Source organism: Rhopalosiphum maidis, chromosome 4 (assembly GCF_003676215.2).
Source record: "Rhopalosiphum maidis isolate BTI-1 chromosome 4, ASM367621v3, whole genome shotgun sequence".
NCBI classification, from domain to species: domain Eukaryota; kingdom Metazoa; phylum Arthropoda; class Insecta; order Hemiptera; family Aphididae; genus Rhopalosiphum; species Rhopalosiphum maidis.
In genome coordinates, this window is record NC_040880.1 from 1,761,105 (window position 1) to 1,777,688 (window position 16,584).

Consider the following 16,584-nt stretch of genomic DNA (forward strand, 5'->3'; position numbering starts at 1 on the left):
TGAAGTAATTTGTTTTCATTTGTTATTAGATTCCGATTTAGCCACTCACGCAATCCACGGAATCCCCCACGATGTTTAAAAATAAATTAGTGTAGAAACCTTTTCAATGGTTAATGTAATAAACGAATAACCAGTAACAACGATAGAAATAGAAAACAATAATATATATAGCTATTTATGTTTGAAAAAAATGTAGTAGTATCACTAGATAGCTTTTTCCCTCAAATTGTTCCCATGTTTATTTTAATTTATAGCATATATTCTTATTGTGCCCTAGAGCACAGTTTGCAGTATACCTATTTCTAAAAAAAAATAAAAAATAAAACAATTATTGTTATTAGAATACTAAAGTTAATAAAAAGATAACTTGTATGTTTAAAACTAGTTGGACTATTGTTCTACTGTATAGACTATAGACGGTGAAATATATTTTTAGTACGTGGTGACTAAAAAAAGTTTGGCCACCCCTGGTATAGAGTATAAACGAAGGTGGAAGTATCTCGTAATTAGAGATTGGTAATAATCATTGCAAACGAAAAGCGTTTCTGAGCGGAGACAATCTATCGGTTTATATTTCTATGAATATTTTATTATATATATATATTACTATTAATAATTGAAATAAACTAATTTTTGCGAGAAAAATAATCTCATATTATTATAATATTAATATCTGTTATTAAGTTATAAGTCAATGCCGGAAAACTTTAGAAATGATGTGAATATATTCCTGGTTAGCTTAAAATGTCTTGATAATTTTAAAAAGTCAAGAGTTTAAAGAGTTTCAACAATGGTTGAAAACATTGGTTATTAGTTATTAATATTATTAGCAACTTAAAATTGATAATTATTTATTTTATAAATTATTGTCTCTAAATATTTGAATTAATTTATATTGTTCCATTTTTTGTAGAAATATATAAAAATTGTATTTGCTAATTATATTCGAGGTCCCAAGTTTCCATATAAATAGCCTGATAGCTAATATTTTATCTTCCCTGATTAAAAATAGTATTTTTTTTATTTCAATTGATAAGCAAAAATAGTTTTAGAAAACCATCTATGTCAGTCATGGTTATTGACAATATAAATGTTGTTGATATTATTATTTATTTTATATTTTATGATGTATAGTAGGTATTCCTAAAACATGTTAAATAAGATTCTACTCCTTCGTGTAAACAGAATGTGCTAGTGCTATATATAAAAAAATGAACGATATTTTATTTACACTCCAAGGTTATATATAAATGGACTATCTATGTAAAAACTGGATTTTTCCTTAAAAAAATCAATTTACACATTCAAGGTACTTTTAAAAATATTCAGACTTGTTTTAATTTTAATATTCTTTTTTTTTTTTTTGACAAATTTTATGTGTCCAAAGTAAACATTTATGGAGTGTAATATTTCATCTATACCAGTGATATCCAAAAAATGGCTCGCGGGCCATTTGGGATCCCTTACAAATAATAAATGTAAGAAAATATTTTTTTTTTAATGTAAAATTATCATTTATTATTATTATATTACATCTAAAAGATAAGGAAACAACTAACAAGTTCAATAAGAATACTATATGCATAGTGATAAAAATAAATAACAAATTATATATATGAGTATTATGGGTATACAATGTTATAATTAGAAATTATATAGAAATTATATACGAAAATAGAATGATTTACCTAATTGTGGTAAATTGTAATTAATATACTTGGTAACCCACTCGAAAGTAATTATTTACCCAAGTAACCCGTCAAAGACAAATTATTGGACATAACTGATCTCAATACTGTCAATGCGTATTCATGATTAAAAAATGTAAAATTGATACTATTATTTGAATCATATAACTTATTTAAAATTACTTTTTTATAATTAAAAGTAGTCATTGACTATAAAACTGAAGTTGAAATGAAATACATTCAAACGAAATTATAAGTACGATAAATGTAATCAATCAATTATTCAATTGACGACAACCATCGAATTTATCATTTGGTCTACATGCCCTCAACTAAAAGAAAAAAATATTAAAATGTCATAACTTATAAACATCCTAATTACCTGACTGATCACAATAATGTTATTTTTTTAATCTTATACTTGAGCTATATTACCTTATACTAATAATAATAGTCTAAGTAATTATACAATAGATGCAACTCATGCAAACAAAAATATCTATTTTATAAACGATCTAACTACGTATAGCTATAATATTGTATAATTTATATGATATATATAATAGCTGTATAGTGTATAGGTGTATTTTATTATTATTATATTACTAATTATTCAGACAACAAAGTTTTTTTCTTCTGTATCGTGAATTTTTAATGTATCAAACACCCACAAGTTAAAAACTTTATGAAATATAACTCGAATAAGAAACCGTTCCTTTTTTTTTTCCTTTTTTTTTTTATAAAATCATTTTTTTACCGTGCACGCGACATATCTTTGGTCCATACCGGATTCTCATAAGGACTTATAAGATTCACTCGGCTTCTTCCATAACAATGATTCAAGGTCGTCTGGATTCATAGTGCACCTATTTATGTTCACCCGTGGGGGGTAAACACGACTATATATACAGCGATTACTTAAAGTTTTGCATACGCATTCGCAGCCGCATTAAGCATTTAGCAGTTCACCGGGTAGTCACATCTGCAAAACACACTCAACCGACAATGCAAGGACCTAAGGTAAGTGTTTTATATAAGAATATTACTTAGCGATGTTCGTATAGTTCTTACAGTCGATCGGTGAAACGAATTTCGACGATCGCAAATAGTTTTTGAACCTGAATGCCTTCGTCGAAATTTTAACGTCAAATGAATATTTTCATCCTTACGCGATATTGTCGGCTCAGGTACTTTCAGCCTTGTCCGAGTCGTGTAATACTTAAAACACTATACAAACACTACAACTGTTCTTCTCGACAGTTTAACATCATCATTTCTGTGTCTCACGACGTCTCTTACTTTACTCGTTCGTTTTTAGACCGTGAGTTTCCTGTGCCTGGCTTTTGCCTGCTTAGCGCACGCCGCTGTACTCAACGAGCCATCCGCACCAGCTCAATACGACTTCAGCTACGCGGTCAACGATCCGACCACCGGTGACCAAAAGGACCAACAGGAAACGAGAAACGGCGACGACGTTACCGGTTACTACCGCACCGTGGACTCTGACGGTTTCCTGCGTACAGTCAGGTACAAGGCCGATGCCGTCAACGGATTCACCGCCGAAGTCGTCCGAGAACCAGTCAGTGGCGCCGCAGCCCTGCCAGTCGTCGCAAAGGCCGCCACAGTGATCAAACCGGCCGTCGTCCCGGTGATCGCCCCGGCCGTCACACCCGCCCCTTACATCCCAGTACGTCGCACCGGTGGCGCCTTACTACAGCGGTTACCCGTACAACTACCAGCCGTACTCGTACGGTTACCAACAGTACCCGTACAGCGGTGCCTACTCTCCGTACTCGTACAGCGGTGCCTACTCTCCGTATTCGTACGGTCAATACGGTTACCCGTTCGTCCGCAAGTAAATTTAGTATGTCCAAAAAACGGGTGCCGTCACGCCTGTACATAACTCGGCGCTCGTCCCGCAAAATGTCGCTCCTGCATCGTGTTTCGCCAGCAGTGACGAGTTGAACATACAAAATAATATTAATTTCTTCGATATTGTATTTTCATCTGTTTTAAAAATTTGTATCTATCTTTATTATGTATACTTACGATAATATTATGTAAGCAAAAACAATCACAGTGATCAATAAAGTGTACGTGTAAGTACGTTTGTTTCTTCTATAAACATGTCTATATGTATCTATACCTATATCTATCTATCTATATATATCACACTAAGTTTTGCATTTTTTTCGGGTGTAGCTGTTATTACACTGTTGCGTTTAGCACCTAATTATATGCTCATCGAACTGGACCACACGCGATTCAATAATCGTAAACTTGTTTGATAGCTATTATTCGCGTCATGGCAAAGCGGCTGCCTCTGATTTTTTTTAAGGGCTGGTGTGGGTGGATAGATATAATTGGCTATTGGTCAATAAATTATAATGTAGTAATAACTAGTGTTTTGGTAATCACTGTAAATCAAGTAGGTAGTCAAAAATAAGATATAGTAAATATGTGTTTGTCGTTGTTTTGGTTATTTTTGTATGTAGGTGGGTGGAATATTAGATTTGCTTCTGAATAATTTCAAGTTCACTATAACTCTGCTCCGAACCTTTTTTAAGAGATTATTATAATTTATATTATCTTACAAAATGTTATATTTGTCGTGTGTAATATTATAATTATTATATGCATGCATTGTCAAACCCGTCTTCAGTTGATAAGTGTCTCGAAACATTCTATTATTGTTTTTAAATCCAACTCACACGTTCTCGTCTCAGTCGTCTCATCAAACCGAACCAGAGGTTACTATGTGTAATATTATACATTATTATGTATTTAATATTAGTTTTAGGATACTATTGTAAAATTGTTTAATTTTATCTGAAATTTTATTTAGTATTATATAATATGTACTATAATTTTGCAGTAATATAATGTACATCGTACTTACAACTGCTACGTAAATGAAAACTGTTGATAAATAATTACAGCAATGTTGCACTTTTTTTGAAAATATATTAAAAAAAAGTTTATTTTATTTTGTTTAATTGATAAATTATTTTAACACTGATGCTTGATAACTGTTTTTACTTCATTTAAAATTGTATAGATATTTTATTAATTTCACAAATATAACCACGATAATAAAAAGCAAAAATAGTCTTAAATAAAACACATTTTATTAATTATACTTTAATGTATATAAAGTATATTCGCATCTATTGTTAGGAAAAAGTTAAATTCATTGATGATTTTATAAATATGATAATAATTAATAATCACTAACATTTTATTTATAAAAATACATAAGTGATTCCATTTTAGTAAATTATTAAGTCAACTTTACAGTACAGGTACAGCTTCAAAGTGTATGCTGTATATACATGAATAATCATAGTAAAAATGAAACAAAATAATAACCTTGTAACAAACAAATAAAAATGTTGAGTATAATACGTATTACGTATATGTATATACTATATATATATTGTAGATATTATAATACGTAATATTTATTCAAATATAAAGAAGTTAAGGGAGAACTCATAATCTTAAAAAAAATTACGAGTGTCTTGCAAAAATTTAATTCTATCTAATATTCTGTGCCGTTGATGTCATCGTATGCACAGTTGTAGTATGTATACTTGTATAAAATAGATACAATTTATATATAATTTATGATAAAATAACTATGAGAAAAATTATAAGAACATATTAGGTACCTTTATATATTATAAAATTGATATACATTACTACATTAGGACGATGTAACTAATATAAACATAACAATTCTCATTAATGGTTTACATGAAATATATATAATTTTTAGTCTATCATTTGATATTGTCGGACAATATTTATAAATTATTTATGTTAATACCTATAATTTTTAAATCATCATAAAGCATTTAATGTTCTAAACCTTTTATAAAAATAATCCTTAGGCGTTTAATGTTTATTAATTCAGAAACCACTCGTTTAAATTTCAATTAAATTTTATTAAGCTGTCATGTCTGTAATAAAATAAGTATAGCATTTAATTAATTATATGAACAAAATTAACTATAGTCAATGAAGAAGCATTGACTCTAAAAAAACAAATTACAAAAACCTTGGCTGTTTAATGATTTTAAAATGTATAAAATACTCCCATAAGTCAAAAGAATATGCTGGAATAGTTGCGCTTATATGAAACTGAGGAGATATTTCTAGACTGTCGTGACAAACGACAGATAATTGTTCGTAAAAGTCGAGAGAAAAGTTCTCAAAACTAAATGTTATAAGTCAATCGATAAGTTGAATTATATAATATTGATCATGTAATGATGTAATAGTCCATTATATGATTATGACCATCTTATCATTATACGAAGTATACAAATAATATGCGTTTGAATAGAAGCCAAGTATTTTTAAATAAATGTACAAATATAGTTCATGTTGCATTAATTTTTACCGACCTTGAATACTAATTAGTAATTACAATTATAAACATTGATGTTTATTTTAAGCATCATTATGTTCCCGTGTTAATGAAATTCCAGGACATTTTTAAATTTTCTTAATATTTATTTTTAAAGATTTTACCTATACTTGTTTTTAACTAAAAATACGATTTAAAACGAATATATATATATATTAATAATTATTTTATTATTACATAACTTATTATACTTGAATAGTTAAAATTATTTAGTTTAAATAATTATAATGGGTACATTTAAACCTATAAAATCCACTTATATAACGTGGTAATAAATATACGTATTGCGATGTAAAATATCCAATTTATAAAACGTATAATATGATTATGTCAATTTGCTCAACAGAACGTTATCGTAAGTAATAACAAAATAATGTAAATATATTTCAATACTTACTTTACTTACAGTGTTGTAAAAAACATATACATTTATAATATTATATTATCTAAGATATAATATCGTCTATCTATTTTAATTTTTTTTTTTTTTTGATTTTGATTTAATCGTATTCTATTATTAAAGGTCAACAAACTATTCTTTAAACTTAGGTTCAATAATACTGTTTATATTTGTATTTGGGATTATCATTCCGTTCAAGGTTGATTAGGTAGTTAAAGCAATGTATATTTTTTTTGCTTATATTATTAGCAACTATTATGTCTTATGATTGAAGAGATGATTTGCTAATTTAAGTGGACATTTAATGTATTATTAGTGCGGTGTAAACTATATTATAATATATTTGTTTATAAAATGCTGTATATGTTTATATATATTGTATACAATTCAAAATGCGTATGATACAATAAAAATATTAAAATTAACATATTTTTTTAAATTTATCTTTTGATTATCAATAATTCTGACTAGCAAAAAACAATGTTTTTTGGATTTTGTTAGTACCTAATAAAAATTAAAAAAAATTAGAATTTCAAAAAAGTATAATAATATATATTACAATAATATTTTGATTTTCATAATAATCCAATAACTAACAAGATATATGGTAATAAGTTAATTGGAAATTGATTTGTAAACGTTTTGTAAGTTAAAAGAAAATTAGGATTTTATCACAGTGAAAAATGTTATTAAAAATTATAGAAATAGATATACAAACAGTGTTAGGTAATATAAAAGTAAACGGTGGTCTATATATTTAGTTAATTGTAAATAGCACTGTCTAACTGAAAGTTTTTTCTTTTTATAAACATTTTATTATATAATTTAATATATTATTGGGAAAGAAAAATGTATGACTACTCGAAAAATTAATTAGGTTTGTAAAATATATATGTACCTATAGAGAATTTATTTCAATTATCAAACTTATCCGTTTGGCAATTGGTCAATTTTCATTTTCGTACTGCTTCCGGTTGTACGCCGATGCAATAACTTTCGATTGACAGAATGAAATCTAATAAACGAGTATCTGCGTATAATATATATTAATATATTATTATAATTATTATCTATCAGTGAGTATTATATACTACAATTATGTACTTATTTGATTCAATATTATATCATTATTGGAATTCAGAAATTCAACCATTGGAAAAGCGTGAGGTACAATATTTAAATTTTGTATTCAAAATGCATTTTTGATTTTTTTTTTAAATTGTATTTTTTAGAAACTTATTGTCTCTGAAAATATATAACGGCCAATACCACATTATGTTCGCTTGTTGCAACTACAGCAAAGGTATAGTTTCCTCTTTATGAAATTCAAATACCGTCTTTGGGAAAATCAGGGCTATAACTATTCCCGTTTTAGAATGATTGTCGCATTCATCGCAGATATATTATACATCTATATAAAACTTGAATTTTACGCAACCGTTTGGACAACGGTTTATCAAGTCCATCTAAATGCATCCGCCATGACTGTACATTACGAACACTGCACGTGCTGTAATTTAAAACAAGTAAATTTTTGTGATTCATATTATACGCTTTGTCGTGGCTTACAAAAAAAAAAAAAAGAAATCGAGTTTATAGAAAAACGCAATTATATTTATTTAAAAGTGTACAAAACAACAGATCAAACAATATTTTCAAAGAAAAAAAAACATTTTTACATCATACATCATAATATCACAAAATACAATGCGTCAAGCAACTTTATTTAGGTTTATGAAAAACAAAACAAATGTAGGTGTAATTTTTTGACTTGACTTGCATAATCATAACAGTATAAACATTGTATTATAATAAACTATAAACTCTAGAGATTGCGGATGTTCAGTGTATGACGGCCGTAGTTTATTCGATAAGATTTTTATTTTTAATTTATTTATGAAATTATTAAATCGACAAAATAACCAAACAATTAAAGTAAGTAGACAAAGACGTTATTATCATTTACAACGGAAAAACAAAACTATAATATATAGGAATATACATAACACGAGGTAGATAATATACAAACCGTAATGTACAGGTGATTAAAATCATTGGAAGAAAGATGGGAGGTAGTTAGGAACAAAAATATATTACACCTATTAAATATATATGTGGAGAAATATTCTCCACGAGAACGCTTGATTAATGAATACAGGATGCCATTGGAAATATATAATTAATCGCGTTATTTTAAAGGGTTTGGTGATGTATCTCTAAAATCGTTTTATTTTTGTACTTATGTCATGCGTAATTTTGAATCGGTATTCATGTCAAAATTTAGGGATTTTCTATTACATAAATATATTTTATTAATAACATTATACACATGCCTGTATTATAAATTATGAAATAATTTAATATGTTTTAAAATTTGTAAATTACGTGATAAATGACTGGTGAGGTGGAGAGAGGCGAATGATTGTAATTTTTAGCGTTACGGGTTATTATTTGTATGGGTAACGATCGAATTGATAAACAAATTGTTTTTAGGTACTTCATACAGGGGTGTGTGCTCAAGAGAGAGCGGTACAATATTTTCTTTATTTTTTATTTCAATATTATTTTCTGTATGATTTTTAGTTTTTCTTAAAAGTTATAATCATTTATTGATGAAAATAAAATACACGATAAATTAATGAAAGCATATTTACCGCCATCCGCCGTGATTTACGTCAATATATTACATTATAGTAACATATACTATATCAATACATACGATTATATTATAATTAACTACGGCACCCGCGATGAGTTAATACAAGAATATATATTTATTTTTTTTGCTATATAACGAAGTCTGAAAATAATTGAAAATTCATACTTATCTATTTGGACGGGCAATATATCCCTCCCCCCTTTTAAAAAAGCTGAGCACGCTACTGTGTCCGTGTAGGACGTCGTCAATTATAGTGATGTTGTTGTTTTGGTTGTTGTTGGTGGTAGTTGAATGAATCGACGTCAAAGTTCGGTTTCTTGCGGTCCACCACAGCGTTGAATCCGTTGTGTTTGTCCGCCGTATACTTAACCGTCCGGATGGTGCCGTCCGGTTCCACCAGCGTGTAGAACCCGTTCACCACGTCGCCGGACCTCGTCTCGTGCTGGCTCTTCACGTCACCCGTGTGTGGGTCGTGCACGTCATAGTGGAACGAATAGTGCACCGGTTCGTGATGGTCCTCGTGTTCTTCCTGCACCTGTGTGGTATGATGGTTGTACAGCTCTGCCACCTGTTGCTGCCCATGTGGGTAGTTGTTGTAAGACTGTCCGTGGCCGCCGAGCGACTGGGTCTGCAGTTGATATCCGCCGTACGGCAAACACTGCGACCATGTGACCATACTCAGCAAAACGCACGACTGCAAAATACATGATGACATTTTGTCGTTTATTGATGCCGTCGTGAGTAATTCAACAGTCTCAATATTTGTGTGTGAATTTCCCCAACACAAGTCTATGACTTCGCAAATTGTACTTGTAAACTGGATATTTACACTATTATTACAAGAATGACTAACGCCAGTTATCTATCGTCACATATCATAACGAAATACGTTCCTATAAAGCACGAGTCTCGGGTATAGAGGACTTAAGTTATTTTTACAATTTTCAAATGTATTTATTGATATTATTGAATTTTTATAGTCGCATAAAAGAGTGAAACAGTTTTTTACGTGATGTGAATCGCCAATACTGTTTACTCGAATGCTTTATCGTTATATGTGTTGGTATATGAATTAGATTCTGATATTAACTTTTACAAAAAAAAGTGTTATCTGCGCTTTAAACAGTAAAACGAAGGGACAAGTGGTAAACTACGAGTGGCACAACAAGAAAACCAAGCTTAGAAGAGATTAGACTGGATTAAAGCGATTTGTGTCATTCAAATATAAAACCACGCTCTGCACTCATGATTATGATGGAGTTGTCTAAACACTCAAAACATTATTATATTATTATAAATGAAAATCGCTTACCGCAATAACTGCAGAACCCTTCATGGTTTTGTTTAACAGCGGACGAAACACAAACAATACTGCTGCCCAAATGAAACTTATTCCAGATGGTTTGGCTATTTAAGCTAGATGGTACCGGAAGATTTTTCGGTGAAAACTGCTCGTTACTATTATTATATTATCATAATACGCAACCGGGTATCACGCCTATGTGAACAATGTAATATAGCATAACATGCACACATCACGAATTTTTATTAATATACGACATGGTACACCGACCCTTGTGACCAAACACATAAAGCATTATTTGTATTTAAATCGAATGTATGATATGTATAAGCAGCGTGAACGTGTACGATTTAATTATCCTAGGAAACTGTGCGCGTGGTACATTAGTATATTGTAGACGTATTCACGTACAGGATGGTCTGTTTGACTGGTTACACTTTAATAGTTAAATTTTATATAATAATAAATATTATCATGTAGCTTTTTTTTAAATTTTTATTTAAAGAAAATGTTATAATTTTTATTTATAATTTAACACATAAGTAAATAAATAATACAACAAACAATTTACATAAGAAATAACATATAAACACAAAATGACGGAAGTCATCCAATAATGAAACCTTTCAGAAGAATAATTGATTTATTTATCAACTAATTTATTAGGTCACGGTACCAACACCTGATGACTAAAGGATTAGGATGGTGCTATAAAGTATTAGGCAAAACCTTTGGTAATGGTATTTAAAATAAAAAGATATAAACACATTATACATTTTAGAAAAGTAATTTTAATTCTGATTACCTATGTTATCATAAAAAATACTAATAAAATATTTAATATTTTTTAAAAATTTTATACATTTTATGTACTTTATAAATATTTCAAATTATATGAAATATTTTTTTTAAATTAAAAAATGATTTTATTTTATATGAAATGGATCACTCCGTACATTACTATTTAATATATCGTTTGTTTGTATACAATATGCTACTAGTACTTATCTAACGGTGATATGTTATTGTTGTTGTTGCGGATTGGTCTCAAGTAAATAGACTGGAAACGCGTTTGTGAAAAATATTATATTCTAACGGAAATGTTATCGCAGTTTCCTCTTTGCTATTCATTGTTTATGCTTCCCCATCAGTCGTCGTCGCCGGTCGTTTTTATTTTTGGTCAGCTCTAACGACTAATGAGAAAGATCATGATCTGCAATCATTACGTCAACTACGGTTATATTAACCATCAGGTTTTTCAAGATTCTGCGGTAGTTCATTGTCCAGTATACCTTAACTTAATATTTAATGTAATAATATATATATATATATATATGTTAGGTTATATATATATATATATATTATACGAATTTGGGCCTTGAAACAGCTTAACACTCGTAAAATAAGTTAATTTATTTTCAAAGAATAAAAATATGTTTATAATAAAAGGTTAAGTATTTATAAGCTGCTTTTGACACTGAATCTTGGAGTACTCATACAATATTATATTAAAAGTTATTTTTATTACAGTGATTTTTTAAAATTTACTTTATACTTATATTCTATTTTCCTATTCATATTTCGAAGCAGAATATTAAGAAAATATATTTCAAATACCATTCGTTTTCACACACTAAGTGATTTTGCGTATGTATAATAATAATATTATTTTTATTGCTATTTTAAATCCACAGTGACCAATGAGCTATCTTTATTATGCTTAAATTGATATAATACTGTTATTATATTATTCAACCTTGTTTACACATCCACCTATTAACATACTAATTAAACTATTTAATATTTTTTTAAGCAAGTTACACGATTTTACCGATTTTTGTATTATTATTATTTATGTTCAACTTAATAAAAAAAAAAATGATTTAATACCATTTAGGTACAGATAGTATTATGTATAACATATTTATTTTATCTGTGTGGTTAAAAGCATTATTCCATAAAGATTTTTATTGCATTTCATGATAGTAGGTACTTATTATAATTTATACAGTTTTTCATATAAATATAGTTGGGTTTCTTAAGATTTTCTCTAAGTATATACCTACTATATAATGTGTGGTAAATTTTTATGTTTTATATTAACAAAAAAAAAAAGTTATGTAAATATGTTAAACTAATTAATTACTAATTAAATACTCAACTCTTTATCATAGTTATTTAAGTTTAGAACATTATAAATGAATAGGTTTATGTTATACAATGTAGATTGTACATGTATATTATATAACTATTATTATATTCATATAACAATACTGTCGTATATTATGTATTTCTCATTACAATTTGTAGCATTTAAATTAGATATATAAATATATCATCTGCTAGTGTTCATCATTCTTTCGAATAACTTTTACTTATATTTAATGAATCGCCTAAATTATAGTTATATACAATTATATCTTCAGCTCGTATTGTATAAATTGTGTTTATGGTTTATATAAATTGGTTGAATTTTTATTTTCAATCAATGATAGTTTGTAGCAACTGTATAAACCTTTAACATAATATTTGATCGAGATATGTCTATTATCTATTATAAGTAAAAAATAAATATTATATTAATATTCTACGTCGTCTTATTTTTTTATTTTGTACATGATTTGCTGATTTATCGCTGAAATTACTATTAACATTTATATCGACTTTAAGTAACATATACTTCCTTTAATGTGTTTTAGAATCTTAGATTAAAGTTATTAAAATATTTAAAATTATAATATCATAAATTATTTTTGTTTGTAATTAGTCATTTCATTTTTATTAAAAATTTCATTTAAATTCCATTTATACATGATATATTTCTCATGTGACCTTTTTGCTTATCTTATATAGTTAGATAAATATCCGTATATTTACGTTCATAATATTTCTAGTAAGTCTGATTTGTATTTCAGGGTTCAAATTTGGACTCTGTATGAAGAACATTCTTATGTTTATATTTTGTTATTTGGTGACCACATTATTGACATTAATTTTATAAATTATTAATATTAATTTGTGAAACTTAATAGCTTTACTATGTAGATTTGGCACGTAACGACGTATAATATTGTGTACGTTATAATTTTATAAATATAAAATAAGGACTACACCTATATTAACTACTTAAAGATGTATGCCTTTTATGAGAATTCGTATGCCAAGATGTTACTTCGAGGAAATCAACTTTTTAATATATATATAGTTGCATTCTCAAATGTATTTGACACTTATTTGCATAATATTTTATTAATGTGTGTTCTACATACCAATATAATATAGCAAATAATTTGTATAATATTAAATAAAATATGAAATATTTTTTTTATTAAGAAAACGTATTTAATAAGTATAATTTGAATATTGTATATTAATATGTGGGAGTTAAACGAGTCTTTCGCCAATTTAAAACGAGTACAGTAAAAACTGCAGTTCTTTTTACATATCAAATTATTTTTCTAACCTGTCTTTAATCTAAATATTCTAAATTATTTATTAGCGCTAGTTATACCTAGTTAATATTAAATATATAAGCAATTATAATCTATTATAATAAATATAATACGTTATATGTTTATTATAATAGTGCTAATATTTACCGCATACCATCAATTCAAACTATGTTATAGTTAGTCGATAAAAAAAATGTATGCTTATAATAAAATAAAAAATTGGGTATTTAAAAATACATTAATATTCGAATCTTATTTTGTATTTTAGTTAGATATATTATTTTTACGATGCATTTTAATAAGGCGAGGTATATTTAAGCTAACAGTTCTAGAAAAAAATAAACAATGAAATATTAACATTTATTTATAATTTCACAATTGTTTTGTCTGCGTATTATCGTTTTAATGTAAAAGGTCTTTGGAGATATTTGACTACCAACGTAACCCTTTTTATATCGCGTACAATAGTTATAATATTAAAAAATATATATATCAGCTAATGCGCCATGTAAATACATTTTGATTAAAACATATTATTATATAGTAGGTATTGTATTACACTCACCCCGAGGCCTTTAGCGCGAAAGTCTGTTTCCTCAAGCGTACGCTATTTAGCAATAATTATAACTACATCTTTGTCGTGGCAGATATTATGCGATACTCATGTAATACAATATACATTCATGTCATTTAAAAAAAAAAAGTACAACGTGTGTTTCTAAACGATTTATAATCATCATCTATTGGTTTTTTCCTGACGATAAAAAATTATAACTTACGAGATCAGGAATGATATTATATCCTTTGAGTTTAATTTCGAACGGTAAATGGTAATCTAACCTTATCTAACAGATATTGATTGTTTCTTTACTTATTAGGTATATTCATAATTGGGTGGCCCATTCGAATCCCGATACAACGCTCATATGTGGAACACTGACGGGTACGCGTTATAATATCTAGTATAATGTACTCTTGTTTCGATCGGTTCAAACGTAACATTTCTTAATTTTGATTTAAATCCGTCCATCTAACAACCAAACACGATGTCCGAACAACACCAAAACCCAAGTATACCTATCAAAATACTAGTATTATAATATTGAAATAATAATACAGTAAACCCATTAAAGTTTTTTGACAAATCTAAGTTATATTTAATTGCCAAGTCTGCGGATAAATGTTGCGTTATAATATGTCATCACATCGGAGATGATAGATATTATAATTTATTACACTTAAATAGCGTTACAAAAATGCGTCTCGACGGATAGGGGCGCGTAAAAGACTATAACACTTAACGACAACACTTTCAGTCGACGGCGCTTACCATCCACATAGATTATACTATATAAATAGAACAAAACACCTACATATTACATGGGACACAGTAAAAAACGAACGACAGGTGCGGCGTTCCGACCGCGACTGACGCGCTATATATATTATATAGTACGAACTCGAGCAAAGTATAGTATAATATTAAATGATGTGTTTCTAAACCGTCTGGACGAAATCCACTTTGGCAAACGTTATAATTGAATTTATTTGTTGTCGATCGAAATCGCATTGTTACGGCACCTATCTGGTCAGAGTTGCAGCGCAGTTGACGACATATTATTATTATTGTTAACGTACGCGCACAAATGGACACGCGCAACAATAATTACGATCGTATGTACAAAGTTAAAATAATATGCATACTACGTGATGGACATACAATCCTAAGGGGCGTTTTCTATTTCGGAGTTTCGCAACCTATTCCGTTTCGCGCGCGCGTGACGATGTGCCACCGTCGTCGTTGCGTCGAAGACGCTCGCACATGATCTTGAACCACTTAAATCGTAGTTCTATATTGCCATATTATATCGGGGTCGCAGTTTATCCGGATATAAACCTTGAAATTTAGTTGTTTCGGGGGCTGTCATTACCGCCTCCCGTCATCACACTACCCGTTCCCATAATAATTATTATGATACAAGGATAAGGCATATCATATCACCTAATTTTCTTCACAATATTATTGACTTGGTCATTGCCTACTGCAGTGTATCTAGAAAAGAAAAAAGAGGGTGCTTGACTAGACGACCTTAGGTTTGAGAATTTCCGGAAACGTAATTTGACGGGAATTCTCGAAAATATTGAAAAGTTCACAACAATTGCGATTGTTGTTTATCAATCGTTATTTTATTGAATAGCGTAATTCAATTAAATATTCAAAGGTTTGATTAAATATAAATATACATTACCTAAATAATATGTAATAAACTTATAAATGAAAACTTAATAAGTTTTAATTTTCATTCGATCTATCTTTAATGTATAATAAAAATAAAATAAACATTAAAAACAAAATAAGTATATTATATGTGTAATGTGGATTTGTACACAGAAAATTATCATTTGAATGACAGTTATAAAGTCAAATTATTTATAGTAAACGAACTTAAGGTATTACATTAAAATTTACAATGTTATCAAATATGATATGATATAAATGTATAAATGTAATCTCCGTACTTTCGATGCGGACTGTAGACACCCATATCTAATAAGTAGGATTATTTATAGTACCTTCTTTTGGTTTCGATATAAATAAAATACGTATAACAGCTTTAAGCTGTACTTTGAAAATCGGAAACGAAATTTA

At 28.3% G+C, this 16,584-nt stretch overlaps 2 protein-coding genes and 1 pseudogene across 2 annotated transcripts in view; 2 read left to right on the plus strand and 1 right to left on the minus strand.

Moving 5' to 3' along the window:
- LOC113550325 (neurobeachin-like protein 2) overlaps positions 1-16,584 on the plus strand; it is a 108,351-nt gene that overhangs the window by 76,454 nt on the left and 15,313 nt on the right. The window lies entirely within an intron of this gene.
- Positions 2,553-3,813, plus strand: LOC113550332 (annotated as a pseudogene).
- Positions 8,156-10,639, minus strand: LOC113550335 (larval cuticle protein A1A-like). The gene is made up of 2 exons (XM_026952081.1): positions 10,492-10,639; positions 8,156-9,873 (listed from the first exon to the last, which is right to left on the minus strand). Exons 1-2 carry the CDS (start codon positions 10,513-10,515, stop codon positions 9,424-9,426), a joined length of 474 nt encoding a protein of 157 aa, XP_026807882.1. The 5' UTR covers positions 10,516-10,639; the 3' UTR covers positions 8,156-9,423.

What these genes read in the sequence shown, in the direction of transcription:
- LOC113550335 (XM_026952081.1), bottom strand. Translation starts at nt 10,515, where the DNA reads ATGAAGGGTTCTGCAGTTATTGCG. An exon ending in AGGGTTCTGCAGTTATTGCG is followed by an intron (nt 9,874 to 10,491) that starts GTAAGCGATTTT and finishes TGTATTTTGCAG; the next exon opens with TCGTGCGTTTTGCTGAGTAT.